The 23,290-nt window shown below is 45.0% G+C and overlaps 8 protein-coding genes across 8 annotated transcripts; 3 read left to right on the forward strand and 5 right to left on the reverse strand.

The window, feature by feature from the left end:
* Positions 1–584: 584 nt before the first annotated feature.
* Positions 585–2,183, forward strand: F4807DRAFT_452463 (amidase signature enzyme; the record flags this gene model as incomplete). The annotated part of the gene is made up of 2 exons (XM_048000332.1): positions 585–839; positions 900–2,183. The coding sequence occupies 2 exons, from the start codon at positions 585–587 to the stop codon at positions 2,181–2,183; spliced, it is 1,539 nt and encodes a 512-aa protein (XP_047852758.1).
* Positions 2,184–2,361: 178 nt separating this feature from the next.
* F4807DRAFT_432106 (heterokaryon incompatibility protein-domain-containing protein) lies at positions 2,362–5,311 on the forward strand. Its single transcript, XM_047998576.1, has 2 exons — positions 2,362–3,403; positions 3,459–5,311. Exons 1-2 carry the CDS (start codon positions 2,740–2,742, stop codon positions 5,147–5,149), a joined length of 2,355 nt encoding a protein of 784 aa, XP_047852759.1. The 5' UTR covers positions 2,362–2,739; the 3' UTR covers positions 5,150–5,311.
* A 389-nt stretch (positions 5,312–5,700) lies between these two features.
* On the reverse strand, positions 5,701–7,365 carry F4807DRAFT_461964 (uncharacterized protein; the record flags this gene model as incomplete). Its single annotated transcript, XM_048001752.1, has 1 exon — positions 5,701–7,365. One exon carries the CDS (start codon positions 7,363–7,365, stop codon positions 5,701–5,703), a length of 1,665 nt encoding a protein of 554 aa, XP_047852760.1.
* A 3,240-nt stretch (positions 7,366–10,605) lies between these two features.
* F4807DRAFT_461966 (Fructosamine/Ketosamine-3-kinase) lies at positions 10,606–11,714 on the reverse strand (the record flags this gene model as incomplete). The annotated part of the gene is made up of 3 exons (XM_048001753.1): positions 10,606–11,103; positions 11,182–11,471; positions 11,573–11,714. The coding sequence occupies 3 exons, from the start codon at positions 11,712–11,714 to the stop codon at positions 10,606–10,608; spliced, it is 930 nt and encodes a 309-aa protein (XP_047852761.1).
* A 579-nt stretch (positions 11,715–12,293) lies between these two features.
* Positions 12,294–17,604, forward strand: F4807DRAFT_432137 (uncharacterized protein). The gene is made up of 2 exons (XM_047998577.1): positions 12,294–12,621; positions 12,695–17,604. The coding sequence occupies exons 1-2, from the start codon at positions 12,619–12,621 to the stop codon at positions 17,504–17,506; spliced, it is 4,815 nt and encodes a 1,604-aa protein (XP_047852762.1). The 5' UTR covers positions 12,294–12,618; the 3' UTR covers positions 17,507–17,604.
* Positions 17,605–17,830: 226 nt separating this feature from the next.
* On the reverse strand, positions 17,831–19,493 carry F4807DRAFT_157214 (uncharacterized protein). Its single transcript, XM_047993294.1, has 4 exons — positions 19,451–19,493; positions 18,527–19,392; positions 18,196–18,306; positions 17,831–18,147 (listed from the first exon to the last, which is right to left on the reverse strand). Exons 2-4 carry the CDS (start codon positions 19,154–19,156, stop codon positions 17,959–17,961), a joined length of 930 nt encoding a protein of 309 aa, XP_047852763.1. The 5' UTR covers positions 19,157–19,392; positions 19,451–19,493; the 3' UTR covers positions 17,831–17,958.
* On the reverse strand, positions 19,343–19,906 carry F4807DRAFT_157210 (uncharacterized protein). The gene is made up of 3 exons (XM_047993293.1): positions 19,662–19,906; positions 19,543–19,599; positions 19,343–19,497 (listed from the first exon to the last, which is right to left on the reverse strand). Exons 1-3 carry the CDS (start codon positions 19,764–19,766, stop codon positions 19,423–19,425), a joined length of 237 nt encoding a protein of 78 aa, XP_047852764.1. The 5' UTR covers positions 19,767–19,906; the 3' UTR covers positions 19,343–19,422.
* Positions 19,907–20,975: 1,069 nt separating this feature from the next.
* Positions 20,976–22,810, reverse strand: F4807DRAFT_461969 (kinase-like protein; the record flags this gene model as incomplete). The annotated part of the gene is made up of 2 exons (XM_048001754.1): positions 20,976–21,947; positions 21,998–22,810. The coding sequence occupies 2 exons, from the start codon at positions 22,808–22,810 to the stop codon at positions 20,976–20,978; spliced, it is 1,785 nt and encodes a 594-aa protein (XP_047852765.1).
* Between the last annotated feature and the right edge of the window lie 480 nt (positions 22,811–23,290).

Consider the following 23,290-nt stretch of genomic DNA (forward strand, 5'->3'; position numbering starts at 1 on the left):
TCACACCTCGCACTCGACAGAAGTTAAGGCGACATGCGCATTTATGCATTACAATATCAAAAGAACCCCTCCATGATCACACCTCATTCTCAAGGCGAACCAAGCAGCCCTTTGATGGCGCTCAAAAAAGCTGTCCGTTAGTCTGGCATGCTGTGTAGATGATGGTCCTCTAGGACATCGTCAAATACGGACGTATCCATGTCCAGCTTAGATTTGAAGACGGAGGTCTCTACCTCAACCTTCCCCCCGCCCTCTCTTCCAACCTACATAACTAGAGGAGTCGTTTGAATTGGAGGGATGTATGTAAGGTTACCTACTTAATGCAACCTCCCGGTCCTTACCGGCCTTGTATCCTCCGCCAACGATTGGCTTTTCTAAGAGGGGTCACAATCTGAGTGACTCCGGCATAAAGTCTCAAAAGTTCACCACCGCGAATATGACCACACGTCCAGCACTTTGTCAAACACTCAATTGGTGTTACGCTACCTTTGCCTATGACTACCCAGTACCTGGCAGGTAACAGATTGTAGAGAAATTGAGTTGCGCATTTCTTAGGACCTGCCACGCACTAAGTCATTGTAGGCATGATTGACGTTCGCGAGATAACAATAGCAAAAGCACACGATGGGTTCAAGGCTGGGAGATTCTCCGCCAAGGACCTGGTTGGAATATTCCTCGATCGTATTGCGACATGGGACAAGAACGGCCCACGGATTAACTCAACAATGGCTCTATCAACAACAGCACTCGACGAAGCAGCTGCGCTTGATGACTATCTAGAAGAAAAGGGCGAATTTAAAGGGAAGCTCCATGGAATTCCCGTATTAGTAAAGGACCAAGTACGGGCTTGCCCTAAAAACATAAAACACTATTGAACTAACGAGACTTGCCCTATATAGGCCGATACTGAGGGGATGGTTACCACATATGGCTCGTCAGTCGCCAAAGGGAATGTTCCCGACGAAGATGCTTTCGTAGTCGCAAAGCTGAAAGCAGCAGGCGCCGTGATTCTGGGTAAGACCACACTCTCTGAATGGGCCTCGGTGTGGTTCAGTGTGAATAGTGCGAACAACAACGAGTTCACCAAGAACCCTTATAATCTCAAACACGATGTCGGCGCATCCTCGGGAGGCTCTGGTGCAGCTGTGGCAGCGAACTTCGCAATCTTAGCCGTGGGCGAAGATACTGGAGGCTCGATCAGGGTACCGTCATCATTCTGTAACATTGTCGGTCTCCGTCCGACCCCGGGACTCATCTCTCGAACAGGCTTCTGCCCGTTGATCAAAGTCCAAGACACTCCCGGGCCAATGGCCAGAACTGTGACAGATTGCGCTCTTATGCTTGATTGTATGGTTGGGTTTGACCCTAAGGACGACTTCACAGGTGTTGCAGCCACTGCAGCCGCCCTAGGATTGCCTAAAGGTGGTAGTTACGCCGCGTTCTTAACAGATGGACTGCGGAAGATTAAGGGGGCGAGAATAGGTGTTATATGGCAGAGGTTTGGCCTGATATCTGACCCCTATGGTTGTGCAGTCAATGAAGTCGTGTTTGCGGCAATCAAGAAGCTTCAAAAAGCTGGTACGACCTTCGTGGACATTTCTCGTATGGACGACCTCGACCATTACATGACTTACCCACTCACCTACTTACAAAGGTCTCGTAGCGATATCAACAGTTTTCTAGCAACAAAGCCTCATCTCCCTCAAGACATTGCGGACACACTACCAGAGACTTCAGATAAACCTTACTTGAACTTCACATGCGCCATGGCACATGGCCCGAAGGACCCCAAAGAAGACCCGACCTATCTGGACAGGATCCTACAACGTGATGAGTTCAAGCGCAAGATAGACTGCCTTTTTGCATCGATGGGGCTAGATGCGCTCGCACTGCCAGATGTCCGTGTCCCGCCTCCGCGATTTGAAGATGCCATGACCGGTAGGTTTAACAGAGGCGGACAGGAAGACTTCCCAACCAACACATTTCTCGCCAGCATAATCAGGCACCCGGCCATCTCGGTCCCCGCCGGCTTCACCGAGAATGGGCTCCCCGTCGGTATGGAATTCATCGGCCTTGAATATCAAGAACAGAGTCTCCTTGAGTTAGCTTATGGGGTAGAAAACATTGTTAGGGCTAGAAAATCGCCGCCTGGGCTATGGGAGGGTAGCTGTTGTCTCATATGAGCACGCTATGTAGTATTTTGAATTTGGCTACTTTGAATCCTACCTGATAAATCGAATGCCAATTGCGTTTCCCTGTAAAAGGCGGCGGAGATCGTAGCTAAGCACATATTCTTTGATCACTATTTTGCTACCGTACCGTGCTGTTGACACTCATTACACTGTGCACTTAGCTACCCCTCCATCCCTCAATTAACACCTGTCGTCCGCCATTAATACCCAAATTAGCGACAGAGGAGATATACATATTAGCACATCAAGTGTGTGGTGTCCACCGATATTAATCAAGGCATTATCAAAGGATTTCAATACGAGCGCCGTTAATAGCTCCCAACGCATTTATATCCTCAAAGTTGTGCTTTATTTCCGGCAGATCCTTGTCCAAATATGAGGCCATCGAAAATGCTCGCGTCAGCCAAAAGAGGGTCTTGGACGACATGGTTAACATTCCCTGCATCCTGAAAAATTCATACCTCAACTTTCATCCATACGAATCTCATGCCTCAAACATACTAACTATCTAGCAATGAAAAACACTTAATTCAATGCGAATCTAATCATGGATGCTAGTGAGGCAGATGTTACCTCAAAGTCTCCTTCTTCCTTGTACATATCTCTCCTAACTACGGGCTCAAAGTGTATTCGAGTCCTAGACCTAGAAGCTCCTCAGCCGCTCGAGCATGGTAGTTCTCATACCAGTCAAGATCGCTCAGATGAGCTGCGCGGCCAACTGCGAGTTGTCGACTTGGCCGACAACCCGTCACCAAAGTTTATTGCGTTGTCGTACGTCTGGGGACCTCCGTCCCCAGAACCACGAACGATAAAGTGTGGGCAACATTCAATTCCCATAACCGATAATTGTTGGGAGGCGCTAAGCTATCTGCGTGTCGCGCCCGACTTCGATCGAAATGCGGATGGCTCATTGACGCTGTGGATTGACGCGATTTGCATCAATCAGGCTGACGAAGAGGAGAAGCTCAACCAAATCCCTTTAATGGGTAGCATATACTCGCAAGCCGTCTCAGTCTGTGTCTGGTTAGGACCTGGGACATCTCGGTCTGATGAAGCTATGGACTATTTGAAGGTCGCTGGCTTCCAGGAACACCTCGACGAAGACGGTGGTATCCTCAAGCCTCCGAAGTCGCGATTGTATTGGAAATTAGCTCTGACGATGTTCACCAAATGCCAGGTTCGAGGGTTACGCTATTACTTTAGGGAATTCGGTGAGTTCAGCGAATTTGGATAGCACGTATTCGGAAGGCGAATTAACCTGTGTAGGGCTCAACCGTACCATTCAAAACCCTCTTCCAGTTGGTGACCGATTCGTATCTCCTGGAGTCATCGCTGATGTCTTGGAAAGGCCGTGGATCGGTCGCATTTGGACATTGCAAGAGGTTCTTCTCGCGTCCCGAATCAGGATTCAGTGCGGTACCAAGTCTTTAGAGTGGCACCGCATGCTGCACGCCTTGACTTGGTTTGCCCACGTACACGAAGTGTGTGCGGCCAGAAGTTTCTCGCGGAGCCTGGGCTTACCTGGCTTTGGTGTGGTACGTTCAACGGAGTTCGCAAGATGGCAGGGACTCGCTCAGTTATGGATGGATATCCATATCCATCCCATAGGATCCAGGTACCCTGACCCGAAAATAATGGACAATTACCGTACCTTCATAGGTAAGGTCACTCTAACGTATTTTATGGTCTTCGGTTCCATCTTTTGGGCATTATGCTCTCTCATCTTAATGCTGGGCCTTGTTTATGCGGCCGTCGCAGTTCCAGTCGTCATTTTGGGTCTTTTAATCTTCAGTATAGTTAATATCCGTGAGTACGGCCTGTGGTGGAAATATTTCAGTCGGTATCTGTTATCGTCAATGTTATCAGACCTGCGAAAAGCCTCCGAGGCTGTAGCAAGGCATACGCCTGTTAAGAGTTCATCAGACACCAATAATACCGTACGCGCTGCTTTGATTCGGGAAATCTGGCACCGCGCAGCGACTGACCCAAGAGATAAGTCCTACGGTGTGCATTCGATTCTCCATGAATTGGGCGTTCAGGTTGGCGATACGACTCTAGGGGAGCAATGCAATGAACTTTACAGGGAACTTTTCGTCGCGCTTTTGTGGTGGACGCGGGATCCAAACATCTTACTATGTGCTTCTGGACCTAAGTTAGTGGATCAACCATCTTGGGTTCCGGACTGGCATGGAGGAGGAAAAGCATGGTTTAACTCGAATTATTTTGGGATAGACTATATCGATATGATGCAATATCGAACTGCGTCCGAGCTGAACATGCTAAGAAGCCGAGGGAACGCTGGGACCAAACTCCCGGGCACGTATCATGTCGTGCAGGATGACATGGTCTTGTCTTTTCGAGGGATGATAATCGGATCGATTCTTTGGGTAAGTGACAGCTTCGGGGAGACCTCTGAAAAATACTCTCCCGCAGAAGACGCCCTTCACATGTCCAACATTGCTGTTCTCCAGAGCTTTTACATGAGTTTTGATCAGCGACGTCAAGTTCCCTATGGGACCCCTTCGGGAATCATGAATAGGCAGCACAATACAGCTACGCAATTCCGATTGTTTTGGACAATACAAACCATGAGTCTTCTCCCTCCAAGCAAGACCCTAGAGAGAATCAAAGGGAAGCGTTCCAGAGCAGCACCAGAACTCAGTTATTTCGTGAGGTTATGTTATGAGCTCGCATCCAACCAGAGATCACTATTCAAAAGTTCTTCCGTTGAGCCGCACCGGGAGACAAATCTATACGGACACTGTCCGCAGAGTACCGAGGTAGGAGATGTTCTCGTTATCCTCGAAGGCGTCGACTTTCCTGCTGTCTTACGAAAACAAAACCAGCACCATTATCGGCTGGTGGGGTTTGCTATGGTGGACGACTATGAAGTAATGGACGGCTATATATGGAATGAGAGAGCAACTCAAAATCTTGGAGAATTCAAGATAATCTAAGCAATAAACGCTTGTGCTTACTTAGTTGCATTCTAAGTTGAGAGGTGTGGGCAGGCAAAATATTGGTGATAGGTGAATTGATGTGTACCTAGGTACCTAGGTAGGTAGAAAATCACATGAAAGAAAGGATTAGAGGGAATAAGATGTTGTATTTGTTTGAAACTTTAGAGCCTGGATCTTCAGTTCGAAGATCTTAAGTACTTGCACAGTGCTCGTCGCACCTTCCCATGATGTACACTCTATCTATGAACACCCTGCGGCAAGACAAAGAGAGATTGAATCTGTCTGATTGAAATGCATTTGCGACATAGCCTTTGCTAGTCTGCTTTGGGAAACCGACCAAAACCCCTTTTGGGAAAAAAAGGAACGGAAACCAAAGCAAGATCAATCCTAATCATTATTTCCCACACACATATTACGGCTAACCACAACGACGTAAGCCTAGCGATAAACCACCCCGCAGTCAACCCAAACTTTTTAAGGGCTTACCACCCAGCAGACGGTGCTTGGGCAGGGTTTTCCATCGCTAATATGTAGGTCTCATCCTCTGCCTACGCTAGTTCAACTTTCCGAGACGTAAACCTCTCAATGTCATCGAATACCCACTGGATGGGATCGACAAACGTAATGTCCATTCCATCAGGTATCGGTTCCAACCTGCCATCGTCTTTATCTACTCGGCGAGGCGAGATATTCTCTCCAGGATATCTTCTCCTTCCGTCGCGAAGCCAATCTCCTTTGTCATCACTAGAAGAGAGGAGTCCAACAATACGACCCTGAGAGTCGAAGACGCATGATCCTGAGTCGCCCGCGGCTGAAAACCTTCCATGTAAGGGAATAATGATCATCTGCCAGGCGTATTGATCGCCCTCGAGGCCTGCCGGCTTTCTAATAACAGCCTCAACCGCATTTTTCTTCCCAAGTGTTAAGCCGGTGGTCGCTCCTCTTTTACAGACGATCATTTTTTTCCGTAAACTAACGTAAGATTTTCGAAGTGACAAGAAGCCATTTTCATCCTTTTTTGAGAACCGGAGCCATGCCCTGAATTCACTATCAGCATCATGGTTCGATCCATCTAGACTCGCAGCGCCCACGAATACTGCATTCTTTGGGCTCTCCGGAAATTTGCACTCGTCAAGTTTAATCAACGCCCAGTCCTTCAAGTATCCTTTTTGATGAGCGGAGAATTCCAGAGGTGAGTGGAACATGAGTTGACCGATCTTTCTAGCGTCCTTATCTTCTATTCGTTCGAGAGGATCAATGAACTTCTTCACGTAAGCGACTTCATCGTTTAGCCAATCTAACGCTTGCAATTCCTTTTCGGTGGGGCGTAAGTGGCTTTTGCTTTCATCTAGATGATACCAGTCCTCCCAACGCTGTTTCTCAGTAGCAAGTTCACTGATATAACTACTCATTCTCTTGATCTCCTTCCCTAGGCAGTACTGGACGTCTTGGATGGTTTCCGTTGTTGCTTGGGCATGGTATTCGGGCTCAGACTCCGGCGAGAACTTGTAACTTTCCTTGGCGGGTCTATCTCTATGCACAACGTGACGGCAAGTTAAGCCATAGACTGAGTCGTCGCCCTGGAGCTTGATGTGTAGCCCCATCGTGCCTTGACCACGCCGATTTTCTGAGTATGTCACCGGGTAGCCCGGAAATGATAGTAAAGGCAACAAGGTTTTGTTGAATTCGTCGAAACCCCGAGCTGGATTCACAAGACCCTCAAGCTCTACTGAGGCTGCGAGATTGTGACAACGACCTTCCCGAATTTCCACCTCAACATCGCCAATGTTATGAAGTCGTAAAACTTCCCGACATCCTAGAGCAATATTAATGCCTTCGTCCCAGCTAAGCGTACCATCCTCAACCGCGATGAGAAGTATTGTAGGGAAATCGCTCGAGTCCCTTATAGTACGCTCGAGTCCAATTCGGATGGGGAAGAAAAAGCTCCATTCGCAACCTCTCAACGAACATATGAGTTGCTCGACTAATTCTGGCGACCATTTTGCAACTATATCGCTTTCAATATCCACTGTATCATATTCTTTCCGAATAGGTACGTGTATCGATTGGTTCCATCCCTCTTCCACTCTAGTCTGTTTTACCCACGGATTGCAACTCGTTCGGGCTATAAGCTTCGGCGTTCCTGCGAGACCAAAATAATAATTGTCCCTTTCTTCGGGACTCGGCTTCCGAGGTTCTGCGGGCGACGCCATGTCCAGGTCGAAAAGTGAAGTTGATTTGATTTGATCGACGTCAGGTTCGGTACAATCGGCCGAGAGTGGTTTTAATCGCTTTCTGGGTGGACAGGTTGGCTCGACACTAGAGGAATGACTTGACTGTAATAAAGTAATATGGTTTTCTCCAAATTGGATTTCAGTCATTTTATATAGACAGATAGGTAAGTACTGTGTGGTGGTTACGTAATCAAAGGGTTTAAGTAAAAACTTGCTCACGTTTTAGACGAGAGTTTAAACTTAAGAAATACAACATCATTTACTCCTTACAACACTACCTAGCCTAAGGATGTAATCTGAGAGTCCAAGAGCAAGGTTCCTACCCAATCGTTAGTCGCGCCTCCTAATGTAACCGTCTGTGCAGTATTGTGGCTTCTATTACACCTGGGTAGTTTATGGGGCCAGAAATGCTTTCCACCTACCTACATATTTTACATGGGCGTCTAGATAGGTACCTATCTATCTCTATATGAGAAAAGGGGGAATGAATAGAAGGCACCGACGGACCTAATAGAGGTAGAACGTAAAGTTCTGTTAGTTCCACCTTCTAGAGTCTATGTAGCTACCTACCTACCTACCTTGTAAGATAGGTAAATATCACGTTGGTGCCTATTTGGCAGCGTATCTTTCGAACTTCTGCTGAATCAAACTATTCGAAAAGGTGTTCTCGGTTTGGAATTGAAAATGCCTGTTAGTTTCTATTCGCTTCAATTCCTATCGGTATATAATACTAAATACATCATATAGCCAATGTCTTGTTTCAATTGCGGCCGCGCAGGCCACAAGGCCCGAGACTGTTTCGTGAGTAAAATCCCCATGCAAATTTCACGGAAACATTGAAATACTTCTATTGTTCATTTCTCTTTGATCACAGTATAGGTAGTCTCAGAACGTGGAGGCTGATTTTTATTAATAGGAAGAGAGAAAGGTATGGCGACCCGAGAATACATACGGAGGACTTCAGGCATTCGTTCACGTCACTCTGCGATTTTTGCCCAATTCCTACCATTTTTACAGCCAATTTTCGACGAACTATACCTTAATGCCATAATTACTCCCTCAATATATACGTCTATATAATGCCAAACACCGCTTTCCTCACGTGGCATAATCAACCTGGCCCATTAATAATTACTACCATAAACTTCCCCAAGAGAATATGGTCTACAACCAAAATCAATACATTTTCCTGACTAATTCTAATCTGCAGGTTGGGGTGACTCGGAAGGCTCTTGAGGTTAGCCTACCGAAGCCTCACATTGTTTGTTTCATGATCTTATCCTCTGACGTTCACACATTCATTGCCTCGATAAGTGAATGTGGAAACATACTTGCCCCATTTCAATAGCTCTTATTCTGGTTCTATTTTTTTTTCTTTAAGATTCTTAACTATATTTCTAATGATCCATATTCTTCATAGGGCGGGCACGACGTACGGCTACCATTCACTCCCTGACATCTGCGTTTTCTAATCTTGGTTAAATGACATACAGGACACGCATAAGCCCACGAAGAAGATGGTATGATGGTGAACGGATGCCTAATTTCTCGATTGATACTCATTGGACAACTTAGAAGACCGGGCTCCCCATACCTGATGACAAGCCAATGGTACGTTATCCACTGATACAACACTTCTTCAACTACGGTAGTAACTGGGAGTAATATAATACAGAAGGGCTCCGACGAAGTATGCATTTAGGTTCCGATACCACCATTTGGGATGATCTACAAGGATTGATGGCTGATGTCTAAAAGTGGTATCAGAAAGAGATAGACGTGTGTTTCAAGCCCCTAATAAGACATATAGCAACATCCATACTAACATCACGAGTTATTAGCATCGCGTCGAGAAAATCAAGGTGCGTCGCATATTAGTGGGTAAAGTTCGAGTGGAGCTCGCTAATCATCGTCCTAGAATATTGACGCCCATAAAAGGGTACCTATTCACTTTTTGCTATGACTGCCTACCTATTTTATATCAAGTCCTTGATCTTGTCCAAACAAATCTAACTAGAATATGTAGATCCTTCAACAGTCAAGAGACGTAAGTTTTATTGAAGGTTTTTATTGATCTAGTTAGGAACGTAAAATGATCATTAACTAAGGTTATTTATAGGCTGCCGTCGAGGAAATCGCCGTATGTTAAACCAGAAACGTGTCACCATAAACAACCAAGTCTAACATCACAACACATAATCAGAGCCTAGTCTTGGAGAAGGAGGTAAGAAACTGTTCCCAAAGTTACTGTTTTATATCCATAGTTTAATTAATCTTCCGTAGAAGCGCGACGCGGCCGAGGTAATGTTAGGAGCCATAGTGATAAGGTGAAAGCTGATATACTTCGAAGGCAGCCCAGGACGAAAACATATTGGTAAGATATGTCATGCTCCGAAAATTAAATTTGTGGCATAAACTAATAAAAGAGCTTATAGACTGAAATTCTGAAAGCAGTCGAAGCCCGACGACGGGAAACAACAGATGCCGAATGGATTAAAGTTGAACATTCGACTAGCTGATGTAAGCTTTATTAGACCACGTCTTATTTACGGCGGTTTCCAAAAGCTTGGCATAAATACTGATATTTATATAGGGATCGTACCAGGAAAAGGAGCGGGTAGAAGGGGCTAATTATTTGCAGTGGTTAGGTAGGTATGTTAAGATTGGGGCATTTTGTTGGAGTGACGCACGCTGTTGACCCACCCAATATTTTTTTTTTTCTGGGCAGAACCGTGATATAATTATTTGAAGGAGTTCCCCTTTCTATTCGACCCTTAGTGACTGGGAGTTGTGAATGTTGAATCAGGGATTCGATCTACTGTATTCATGATGTTCCAGGGCTCCACACCCTGGGCGAGGTCACGGGACGACTCCCAAAAGATCCCAGTCCACCGAAAACTTTTCCACTAAATAACGCCTGTGAACAGGCGTTTATTCTGTGAAGGAATACCCGCTGGAGAATCCTTCCCTTTGTGGCTGCTTTTTCGTTTGGCGTTTGGTTGTCTTTTTGTGGGAGTTGGGCTGTAATTCAAGTTTATAGAATTATTGTAACTTTTTGCAATAATTATTCCAGGTGATTAACTCTATCAATGTACCTTGCCACCAAATTTGTATGGTATGGTACTTATACTGGGTTGAATTATTCTTGTATTTAGAATATTTATTTTATAAGAATGATTCTTAAAATACCCGTTTTCCCACCACGTATTTATCTAGACATCATCCTACAATATGCTTCTCTATGAGGTATTTCAGTTCTTCAACTGCTAGCCCTCTTGTGTCTGCGCCAGGGAAATGAGCCGAGTTGATGATAAGTGTCTCCACCGAATACAGTCGGTTACGGTCGTCGAACTCCTCAACAGGCTCGCTTCGCTCATGATTCTTGAAATACTCTTTTTGATACTCTTCTGCCCGCATTTGGTGATGCTTACAGCGCCAAATACCGATTTCCTTCTCATGGTGTGCATAGTACGAGCATGCATCGAAGATATAAAGCTCCCCCGTGTGGGCGTCAGTGCCAATATTTGACTCCCAGAGATCACCGTGAATGAGGCATGGCTTGATCGAGCGTCCGTCAGCAGTCAGGGGGTCGAGCAGCCGAGGGATCAGCCTTTCAATGGTTATTTTCATCACGTCGTCTAATTCTTTCCAAAATCCATTGATTTCGACATCCAATTTATAGACACCAAGCATAAGCTTCTTGAAGAATGAAGTCCACTGTGTCATATTGTTTCAATAAGAGGTAGATTCATGCAGATGGATGATGTAATGATCAATCTGAAAGTACCTACTTACGTTGCTTTCCCACGCAGTATTTAAAGGCAGTTTGCCATCGAATGTCGTAACGTAGAACCCAAATTTGCCAGTCGGCGAATTACTCTTTTGGTGTAATTCGGCAAGCTTCTTTCCTAGCCGCTTATGGTCAGGAGGTTCATGATTGATCTCTAGATAATCGCATAGGAAAAAATAAGCTCCCTCGTCATCGTATTTTCCATATCCTCGCGGCTTTGGTGCGAAGTCTGGTAATGTATTGTGGATCTCGAGCATTGCCATATACTCGCCCAGAACGCGCTCGGCTGCATCTGCTGTCTTCAAGATCTAATACCCGACAACTCGAGTTAGTTTTTGACATATTAGTCAATAAGTTACCTAAGTTACTGGTGAACTTGGGAAATGAGAGACAAACTAGCCTTGAGAAAGTAAGCGCCTGGTGAGCCATCCGCTTTTCGGGTGTCTACTTTAGTTGTCGAGGCCCAATTAGATGCATCGTATTGTTGCACTTCGATAATCTCTTCACCGGGCTTGAGAGCCTCTGCGATACTCAACATACTTCTTAGTACCTTCTATGTCAAATTTGGCAAGTACGTGTAATTAGGTAGGGTCTAAAATGGATTGATTAATTCACCTTAATTTGAAATCACTAAATGCTACCACTACCGCCTTTTTTTGAAAATTTGAGATATTGTTGGGCCCACTTTTTCCTAAGCTAAACCATTTTAGAAGATCTACATTAAGGATATTTTCCACGACAATTCCTTAAACTTTACTTAAAATAAATTTAAAAAAATACTTATTTAATTATAACTTTAATATATTAATAATAACTTTTAAACAATTATTATTAACTTTTTAAAAAGTTTATATATAAATGTTATTATATTGTTTTATTAGCAAAGTTATCCCTTATGTTTTATAATCCTAGTTATAATACGAGGAAGTTACTTAAAGAAGTAAAGTAAGGGATAATTTCAAAAATCATTTTAATACTGGAATAGTAGAGCCTCAAACTGTAAGCGGTAAGGCGTGCCATAATAGGCTTAGCTTGGAATAAAAATGGGCCCAACAATATCTCAAATTTTCAAAAAAAGGCGGTATATAAGCATTTTTGTCTTCACCTCTTGTACACGGCTTCAAGCTCTCTGGTGAGGGGCTCAGATGTGTTGGGGGCCAAAATGTGACAGTTCAGTTATGCAGTTAGTAGATAATCGCCAGGGGTTAGAAAATTGTTGGCGCCGCGACGTAGCCGTCAGCCTTACTTCCCTACTTCCAACACACACATGAATGTCACAGTTCTAAGACACGTCAAATAGATCGAAACCATGGAGTCTATCAGTAGTTGTACGTATCTGCTCGATAATTCGATTTTCTGATTTAGCCACGAGATGCTTGTCTTGGCAACGCAATGATCACCATGATGTCTTGGAAACACTGTAGATAATCTCGGAATTAATAATGGTAACATCCTAGACTCCTATACAGAATAATATGCTTATTGCCGAGTTTGGGCTGATAGTTAACCTGAATATAGTGGAAACGCTTTAGATCTCGCAAGCAGGCTGGCTCAGAAGACCCGTCCGTTTCGGGATCGAGTTCGACAAGCGCGATATATCGTCCAACCCATCCTCTTCCAGAGCCGACGTTATCATTACCCGAAAGACCACTAGTACAACGCGACGAATCGGATCGAAGCGCAGCACCGGATGTACAAGCCCGACTATTCTCGTCACAGACGTCTATTGGATATCGAGGACAAGATTCGCAAGATAGGAGAAATGATCCGTTTGGATTGTTGGTCCTGCACGCGCCCGCGCAGCGGTCCGTTGACATACTATTCATACATGGCCTTGGAGGCACGAGTCTGAGGACTTGGTGTTATAATCGTGAGCTAGAGTATCTCTGGCCGAAACTCTGGCTCCCAGAAGAACCTGATCTTTCCGCTGCTAGGATCCTCACCTTTGGATATAACGCGCACTTCTCGTCTAAGAAAGAGAAGGTATCTCTTACCATCGGTGATTTTGCGAATGACCTTCTATTTCGCATGAAATATGGCGAAAGGGGGCCGGAGCGCTTGGGTCAAGTCCCAATTATCGTGGTTGCCCATTCAATGGGTGGCTTGGTATTCAAGAAGGCTTTCATTCACGGTCATTTGAATGAGGAGTTCCACGGTATAATCTCAAGCATAAAGGCCGTCTTATTCTTAGCGACACCTCATCGAGGCACGGATCTCGCCAAGACTTTGAATAAGATTCTTACAAGTTCAGTCTTCGGGCATTCACCCAAGGACTATGTTTCGGAGCTTGCGAGAAAGAGCCCAACGATTGACGAGCTCAATGATTCGTTTCGCCATCTTGCTTCGAAACTGAAAATCTTCTCATTTTATGAAACTCTCAACACAGATGTTGGACCCATGTCATTCATGATTGTGGAAAAGTATTCTTCAGTGCTAGGCTATCCGGACGAAACCCCGCATCCGTTAATCGCCAACCATCATGACGTTTGCAAGTTTAAGAGTACGGATGATCCCAACTATGTATCCGTTGTGGGGGCCTTACGCAGTGTAATCGCAACAGCGCGAATCTCCAAAGAGACGAGCAGTAGCGCCGAAGAAGATTTGGCTCAAGTCACCACTCTATTAGGCATTTCCGCTCCACCCGAAGACGATATCGCGGCTTGTCGGGCTGTTCGGAAAGCAGGAACCTGCGAGCAATTCCTAGAGACCAAGGAGTTCAACGACTGGAAAGGGGGCCGTTCTTCTCCTGTCCTATGGGTATACGCGCCTCCCGGCAACGGGAAATCAACCATGTGCTCAGCAGTGGTGGATGATCTTTTGGAGCAAGGCCAGCATTGCGCTTACTTCTTTTTCAAGCATGAGAGTCGACAGAAAAGATCTGTCAGTAATATGCTTCGGTCCCTAGCCTATCAGAGTGCCCTGATAGTTCCCAGTTATTGTCATGCATTAGCAGACCTCGCAAAGTCTGGGTTGCGTTTACATGCTTTGGATACCGTTACTCTCTGGAAGAAACTCTACTTGCAGGTCTTGTCAAGTCTTCGACATGAAGTAATATATTGGATCCTGGATGGCATCGACGAATCAGAGTCAGTCGAGCAACTCGTAGACTTGATACCTATGGTTAGCGGTTCTGAACCCCTTATTCGAGTCTTAGTGTTCAGTCGTCCTTTACCAGCTATAAGCCGGTCATTTCAAAGGATAGGGGAAATAGTATCCGTGGATACGATGGCTCTGCCGAGCAATGAAGGAGACATACGACTATATGTCACCGACAGAATCGAGCATCTTCCATCCAATGACAATTTCAGGGCAGAAATTATCAGTGAGATTATCAGACGCTCACAAGGGAGTTTCCTCTGGGCCAGCCTGGTTCTGAATCGTATTGTGAGGTGTCATCGTCAGGGGCAAGTGAAACGAGTGTTGAGCGAGACCCCGGATGGTATGGATGAGTTATATGATCGAATGTTGAGTACGGTTGAGAACCTAGAATTCCAGGAAGACAAGATCCTAGCACGAATCCTCTTCGCTTGGGCAATGTATGCGAAGACTCCGCTCACGGTTGATGAGCTTTCTGAGCCATACTCCGATGAATTCGGGTCAATTATGGACCTGAAGCACACGATAAGCCAAATTTGTGGACAGTTCGTCACCGTTGACACACATAATCGAGTATCATTAGTCCATGATTCCGCTCGTCAATATCTACAAGAGTCCAGCCCACACTCGTTCTCTTTAGACCGCCAGACAGCGCATGAAGACCTCCTATGCAAATGCCTCGATATACTTTGCGATAGCGGTCTACAAGGAAAAATTAATACTCTCCGAGTGCCTAAATTTCTTCCCTATGCTGCGACTTCGTGGGCTTTCCATCTTGAGAACTGCTTACCAAAGTCTGATAGAGTATTCGACGCACTGGTTAAGTTCTTCAGCAGTACATCCCCTCTTCCATGGATTCAATATCTCTCCATGAGCAATCATTTGGCGGAGCTCATTGCTGTTTCTCGTAGCATCACTAGCTTTAGTCACCGGCGCAAGAAGATAGACGCTGGTGGGATACAAGTTCTGAACCTACAGTCTGATCTGTCGCTAATAGACAGCTGGGCTATCGATTTGTCAAGACTTCCCGCCAGGTTTGGCAGATATCTCCTAGAGGATCCGCAGCTAATTCATACATGTATTCCCGCGCTTAGTCCTACCTCGTCGGTAATTTACCAAAGGTTTTCGGAGAGCCCAACTGCCACGTTATCCATCTCTTCCCCATCGAATTCAGAGTGGAACGACTGTCTTGCTCGAGTTTCTGCAAATGCAGGTAGAGCCCTACGACTTGCAGTAACCGCTTCTTATCTAGCTGTTGCCACTGATAAGCCAATGGGTAGAATCACACTTTGGGATACAACCCTGTTCCAAAGTTTCGGGGCATTGGATGCGGGGGAGTATATCGACTCGCTTGCGTTTAATAACTCTGGCTCTTTACTTGCATGTTGCGGGATCTCACGGACATGCATATGGAAGACCGAGACTTGTTCTCTCACGCTCAATGTTAGGAACCCTAGCAGACAGCGCGCACTGGAACTCAGGTTTACTGAAACGGACTCACTAATGGTAGTCACGGATCTCGGTAGAATTTATAGTCTATCCTCTAGCGAAGACATGAATGGCTCTGCAGATTGGGTGCAGTTGAACCCCGCGTTAATGCAAGAAACAAATTTCCCCGAAGGGATGTTCTTAGGTACACCATCCTCGGTGTCATTCAACAACGACTGTACCCAAATTGCGGTATGGTATAGGGCGTTCCCCCTGTCTATTTGGAATATAGATCCTCCTAAAATGGTGGCCCGCCTCAAGTTAAAGACGAATCAAGGTCAAATGATGGTTCGCTCTCATACGGGTACTACGAAAGTCGTGTGGCACCCATCCGGTGCACAATTGATTGGGATACACGGAGAAGTGTTTCGATGGAGCCCAGTAAACAATACGTACAAGGCAGTGAAAGAGAGAGCCGGAGTGGTCCCCGATGAGATACAGTGTAACCCTAACGGCTTGGTATTCATAACCAGTGATGTCGAAGGAACTATCAAGATCTATGATGTTGAAACGATGATCATCATATATAAACTCACTTCCGAGAACATGATTAACAAGGTTTGCTTCAGTCCTAGTGGCTTTAGATTTTATGATCTTAGGGGATCATACTGCAATATATGGGAACCAAACTGTTTACTTCAACTAGCCGACGCAGACGGTCTGGGCGAAAGGTTTTGGTACGACGCCGACAATATGGATAGTGCATCTATCTCGATCCCAGCGATTGAAAGCCAAGTTAACAGCAGGGCTACAATTACAGTGATGGCTACTTGCAATAGAGCTGATCAGCATGTTGCATATATCAACATTGATGGCGTCGTTGAGCTTTATCATCCGATCAGCAGCAGCAGACACGTCATTGAACAGGCTATAGTTGGGATAGACCTGGACGTTCTTGCCTGGAATCAAAGCCATGATCAACTTGCACTGGTCCTCTTGAATGGAGCAGTTATGATCAAAGAGATTTCTACAGATGACGCGGGACATGGGCAGCCTTCTGTGAAGAACGTGTACAGTGAAAAGGGATCACAACTTGAGGGACGCGGTCATGTGAAGCAGCTCCTTTTTGACACTACAGGGAAGCTTCTTCTCGTCCATGGTGCTAGTAAGTCACAGGTTCTATCTTTGCCAAACGGTGAGGTGACTGCCGAGCGTGATACATCAGAAGCTTTGCCTGCTCATTGGATGCAGCACCCATCAAGGCCAGATGCGTTAATAAGTGTCAGTATCAGCCATGTCTCAATTTTCAGTTGGAATCTACAGGAAGAACGCTCTGTTGCCCTAGAAATCCCATTGCATCCATCAGGACCGCTCACGATCGATTTAATTTGCCAAAATTATTATTCACGCCTCCTCTTACTACGAACATCGAGCTTTCATCTACGCGGTCCTAATTATGGGTTCATAGTGCTATCCACAAGCACATATCTAAGTATACAAGGTGGTCTAGGGACTCAGACGCCGATTAGCCCCATTGATATCTCTAAATCCATCGTTGAGGCAGTCTTGTTCCCGTTAGGCATACTACCTGACGGACGCTTAGTGTTCTTGGACAACAACTTTTGGGTTTGTACCGCACATATATCTGACAAAACGGACATCATGACACGGCATTTCTTTATGCCACATGATTGGGTCACAGACTCTGGTCTTAGGCTTTGCCAGTTGCTTCAAGACGGAACGATCCTATGCCCAAGGAATGGTGGGGTAGCAATAATACAGAACAATATGGTTGCGGAATGGTAAAATGTCTAGGTACCTAATGGATAAGTACCTTAGAATTATTAGTTCCGGTTATTCCCCTCAATAGAATCATTTTGTGCTAAGAAAGGCATTCATCTTCATACTAGTCCAATATAAATCAAAGCGACTGCAAATATCCTTAGTCATCAGATGGTCCCACAAAATCCCCTTAACCCCTGATATTTGTACGGAGTAAGGTGCTGTAGAGGACGTACTAGCATCGCAAATCCTGAATATTCACCCAATGTGTGCTGATAGTTAGTAGAATTACAAATATGAGGCTACATCTGATGGCTATGCGAATAAATTTTAAACTAAAATATCAAAATAGAAGCCTCATATTGGTAGAGTGGACTTGGCAAATTAGTCATTGCAGATGAATATTGACCTGGAACACTACTTAGTATTTAAAACTACCACTAGTGTTATGCCTTAGTGTAGCCCCTGAATCTTATTCACATTAGCTTCTCAATATCAATGTCTGAGTCATATTGCCTTCTCTGTGCTCGAGTCAGTGTCCACCATATTCCCAGAGTTAACACTGTCAGGCAACCTGCGACGGCTACATAAACCCAGAAGTAAGATGTCAAAACTGACTGCTGTTCTGAGGCCGTCCAATTGAAAACTCCCATTGAGAAGATTGACTAGAGACATTAGCAGGTAAAGGCACATACTATAGACGCCATACTAACCGCAACCGATGTTACCGGGAGATATATCATAGTCATCAGAGCTATAGTTCTCATTTGCGTATTCTTCGTTTGTGTATCATACGCCATACGATTATTTGCATGGTTCGCCGCCTATACATCATCTAGGAATTAGCTTCACCACATAGCCACATAAAGAACTCAACGGCGTCTATCCCTATAAAGGGTAGAACTCCATCACTCCACATCAACACGTATCAGTATTTCCAAACCCCTCCGGGAAAGCTCAGTCATTGAAGGGTGACATTTTGTGGATGACAGCGGAATTTGTGTAGGTAGATTTGGGTGAATTGACAAAGGGCCAATAACTTACTATTTGCGCCGTGAAGGCTAGACTATCCGGGATCATGGAGCAAGTGTTAAGCTTATCTTCATATTCATTTTCAATTTCAAGAAGGCGCGCATGGATTTGGGTACCAGGGCTTGATGCGTTTAGATATGCATCAAACTTTTCCCTGGTAGGTTTCTTGGATTTCAGGCTTCTGTGACCTTGACTTTCCCTTGCATCAAAGTCGCATATGTGCGTTCGCATATCAGAGATCTGGCATTCCACCTTTCGAATATTCTTGGCAAGCTCCCTGCTGTTGTTGTATAGGTCTGATAGCTGAGTCATGTTTTGTCCTTCCTGGTCTATAACTGTCTCTGGGCTAATAGAGGGGCAGCAGAGCATTTCGGTGCTTGAGACGAATGCGTCGGTGGCCAACTCTACGCATTCGAAGAGGCGTTTACGGTCCAGTTCTGCAAGTATACCTGAAGCTATCATCGGATGAAGGATGGCGTTTCCTGCTCTGCTTAGGCGGTCCATAAGATCCAGAGATTGTTGTTCGCTGCAGCCGTAGTAGACGGAGAGATTCAATCTCCTATCGATCAAGTATGTCGAGGACATGGCAATATCGTCTGGCCATTGTGAACACATCCTTGCAGTGTATGCTTGAAACATCATCACTTGTAAGTGTCAAAAATATAGGACGAATTGTATATGATCTCTTACCAACAGTGCTGGTGTCGGGATTGTGATGGTATGGTAAAGTATAGGAAAAGGATGTCATCTCCCGGCGAATGGTTCGGACAATTGATGGGTGGATTTGGAATAGTCCAATGAGTTCATTAAACCCACTCTTTGTAACTGGGAGGTATGATGTGTGTGAATAGTCCGCATTTCCGCCACGGCTGAAGAGACTGGAATGGCCTTGTTGGTATTTATTGATATTAACGTTGATGCCGGATGAAAACTAACATAGCAACTGTGCCATCTTGATAACTCTCCCGCAACAAGTGCCTATTCTGAAATATTGTGAGCTTGACTTAGCACTGAGTTGATTGCCAAACCTTCTCAATCCACTGTTTCAAATCTCTAGGAGATTTTATATCCCAACATTCAAGTTCCTAATTGTATAACTTATTAATATTGGCGTATAACGAGATATCAATGTAAATTGAAGACATACCTTATCAGTGTACAGTTTCCTAACGATCTTGAATGACCTAGGTTCGTACTTGAAGTTCCCGAAATGATTATCATTGAAAAGCGTCTCGGTGCTTGGCCAATCCATTTTCAATCTTGGGAAAGGGGGGGGTTGCCGTGCATCAAGAGTTGGTACCCCAATCCAATAGCTATGTTATCAATTGATACTGGGGGCTTGGTCGAATGGTAAAATGCACATTTGAACGCAACGGCATCCTTGATCCTCAAATATCCTAGATGGGCTAACCTTTTGACTGAACATATTCGACCAGACCCTAAAGAGCCTCGTGTCCAACACGGCAGATATGCTCGGCAGCTGCACAATTCGTCGGGCAGCAATGCGTTGATACAATTGAGCTACAAGCTGCATTATATGGTTGGTTCATGACTGGTTGGAGATCTCTCGCATCGAACTTCCCGCGTATCGTGAGGTAAGATGCGTCCAATTATTATATCCTAAGATATTTAGGAATATGCCACTAACACATATCCGGACCAACAGGAATAATGCGCAAGATATTGATTATGCATATTGGGTCTGGGGTAGTATCATGATACTGGCGTGGTCCCTAGATGCCACTTCGGAAGTTGGAGTATGCATTACTCTATAAGCCTCATGGAGGAGACTTATCTCAACGATCTCACCCCATAAAATAAAAGTTTGCCTAGCAGTTTGCCTTGGCTTACCATGGCGCAGGTAACGCTATCATTCCTTCTAGAATGAGTCCTCACAAACAAAAGCCTCCTCCAAGCTGGGTCAATTCAATCCTAAGATGCACCTATAATGACGGTTTGGATGTCAGAGAAGTTTTGGATAAGCTTCTTGGGGAAAAGGGATATATCCTTAAGGTACGTATCCTGCAGGCTGTAGTCGAACCGTGTGGCTGACTCTCATTAGCAGCGTAATGGCCGTTGGGTTGTGTGGGCACCGAGGAAATTGAATAAGGTATGTAAATACATAACTTTTAATAATTTTACGCATCTTGGAAAGATCCTAATAAGGTGCCCATTTAAAGGATGATGAGACTCAACTTGAGTGCGCTGCACATAAGCATTATTAACGGTATTTTCCCTGGCCGAGTTACAATGCCTTGGTCCATGAGATGAAAGGGGGTATCATGCTCTATTTAGATACAAATGCAAACGCCAATCAACTTCATTGCCTCCTCGTACCACCCCATCTAATTACCATGCTCAAAATTGAGCGACTGCAGGGAAACTTCATTGAAATGAATAGGACTAGACGACCTCCATATTTAAGATGGAATGTGTAGGACAAGAATAATTGAGATAGGTTTCACAACCTCCCATGTTGCCACACACTGCATTGGCCGGATTGCCCGCTGAGATAATTTTCATTCTGGCATCTTTTCAGGAGACTCTCGAGCGTTTCAACGACCTCAGATGCCGCTGGTCGCTCGTCTCGCTCAATGCGTAACATGTTATTCTCGATGAAGTGGAGAAATTCATGGAGGTATTGACAGCATTTAGGACTCTGGTGGAGGTCTGAAATCCAATTCCGGACGCTAGGCTTCAGCTCGGCCCATTTGCCATCTTGGATAGTGCGGTAGAATTTATCGGCATCGAACTTAAGGCGCTCATCATATTCTCCACGTTGACTGGGAAAGTCCTCATTAACTGCGTGAAATCCCTTGAGGTAACATGTGATGAATTCTAGAAAGGTACATCCTAGAGCCCATACATCTGACTTCCTAGATATCTTTCCGATGTCGAACTCTGGTGCTTGGTATGTAATGGTCTTTTTTATGTTTCGCGCAGTTTGGATGGACCTTGACATGAATCGGTGGAATCGCACCAAACCATAGTCAGACAAAACTAGGACCCAACCTGAGTGATCGGTCGAGCCGGGTTTAGAGAACCAGAGGATATTAGCAGCCTTAATATCTCCATGGCGACCATAAATTGGATAGTCTTCCTGCTTATCCTGATCTTGATCTTGGTGAAGCATAGAGAGGGCCCTAGTTACGCCAAGACATTGCTCAGCCATCCATCTCAAGAGAGAACTGTTGGCGTTTCTGGTGAACTGGGTTTTCCAAAAATCGCGTAGGTCTCCTTTCGCTTCTGGAAACAGCAAATAATACTTCGAATTCGAATTGGTTTCTTCTTTCTCAATCGTAGCTAACAGCGGGAGCAAATGTTTCCCGATGCCGTGATCATATTTTATGAGAGCGTTGACTTCTTGCTTGAACTCATTCTCGTTTGGCGATTTTAGTCGCTTTAGAATGTAGGTATGTGAACCATCACTGTACTGTAAGGCTATTAGTTATAGACCCTGTGTAGTTGATAAGTTAGACCCACTGGTTGAGTACCGAAGTCGTAATGTGATGGGTGTATCTGTACTCTGAAAACATCACTAAACCCTCCTTCTTTTTCTAATAACGGCTCTGGGTCCACAGTCTCGGGTCCATCCTGGTCATCCACTTCAATCTGGGGGCCTTTGCTACGCTCATTCCCAGTGAAGGGTAGGACATCGCTGGCTTCCAGGACATAATGTGGGATCACATTATCTCGTCGCCAGAGGAAAGGCGCAATGGCCCACCATTGCCGCGTATTAAAGTTATGTAGTTTGTCGGAATCCCAATCCTCCTGGTCTTGGAAGATTCTCTCCACCTTTTCTGACTTAATCCGTGGACGGTATTTCTCGTTCTTGTGCAGAATTGTGATCTTGCCTTCACTTCGCCTTATAGTTGGAAGGGGGAGATAAGCGTCGTCCACACCTAATTCGATAAATTCGCTGATATACCTAGTATTTTTACATATCACTAAAATAGCAAATATCCGGAAGAATGACTTGGCACTTGGGGCCTGCTCTCCTGAACAGATTGTCTCTAATAACTTTGGTATGTCACCCGCCGAGACACCGGAATCCTTGTGTCGGAGAGTCTGCTCAACAAGTTTTCGGTCTTTGGCTAGTTGAAGAGTATTGAAAGGTATGAAGCACTTGCTATCATCATTGGATGAGCATACTAGCGCTTCCCACAGAGCATGAGACAACTCTCTATCCCTGGCAGGCCGTGCAGTCGTACATTTCACGCTTGAATTCGAATGATTTCGAGACTGCTGTCGTAATGAATTACCACGATCATGGTATGGCGTATGCTTAGCGCTCATCTAAGTGTGATTATAGCATTAGAATTCGTATGTAAGACGTAAAATACAACTAAGTGTCTACTCACTTTGGAGGGGGAGAATCTTTGGAGCGTACCTAGGTCAGTTTCTTGTGGACGGCGATAATTGAAATGGTATGTGGAATCCTCAGGCTTAGAGAAATATACTATGTAGTTAACTTCTCATTGTATCGAAATAAAGATAATTGGGAAAGATCTCTACTTCTTTGTGGCAGTGGTCAAAATATCAGGAACTAAACTCCTGGGATTCGCAATAGACTGGGAATACTTATACGCAGCCACGAATAGGTTTAGCAACCAGGCAACCGATACGTCTAAAAAAAGGTGTAAGGGCAAGGCAACCTACCTAATAGGCAGCAGTGTGCCGCCATGTTCCAAAAGGCATTCACTGGTAACTATGGCAGTCTACAGCTTCAGAACCTCAGGCATAGCCTCATGGGCTCAATCTTTCTTAACTAATTCA

This window comes from Annulohypoxylon truncatum (genome assembly GCF_022578515.1).
Source record: "Annulohypoxylon truncatum strain CBS 140777 unplaced genomic scaffold F4807scaffold_23, whole genome shotgun sequence".
NCBI lineage: Eukaryota > Fungi > Ascomycota > Sordariomycetes > Xylariales > Hypoxylaceae > Annulohypoxylon > Annulohypoxylon truncatum.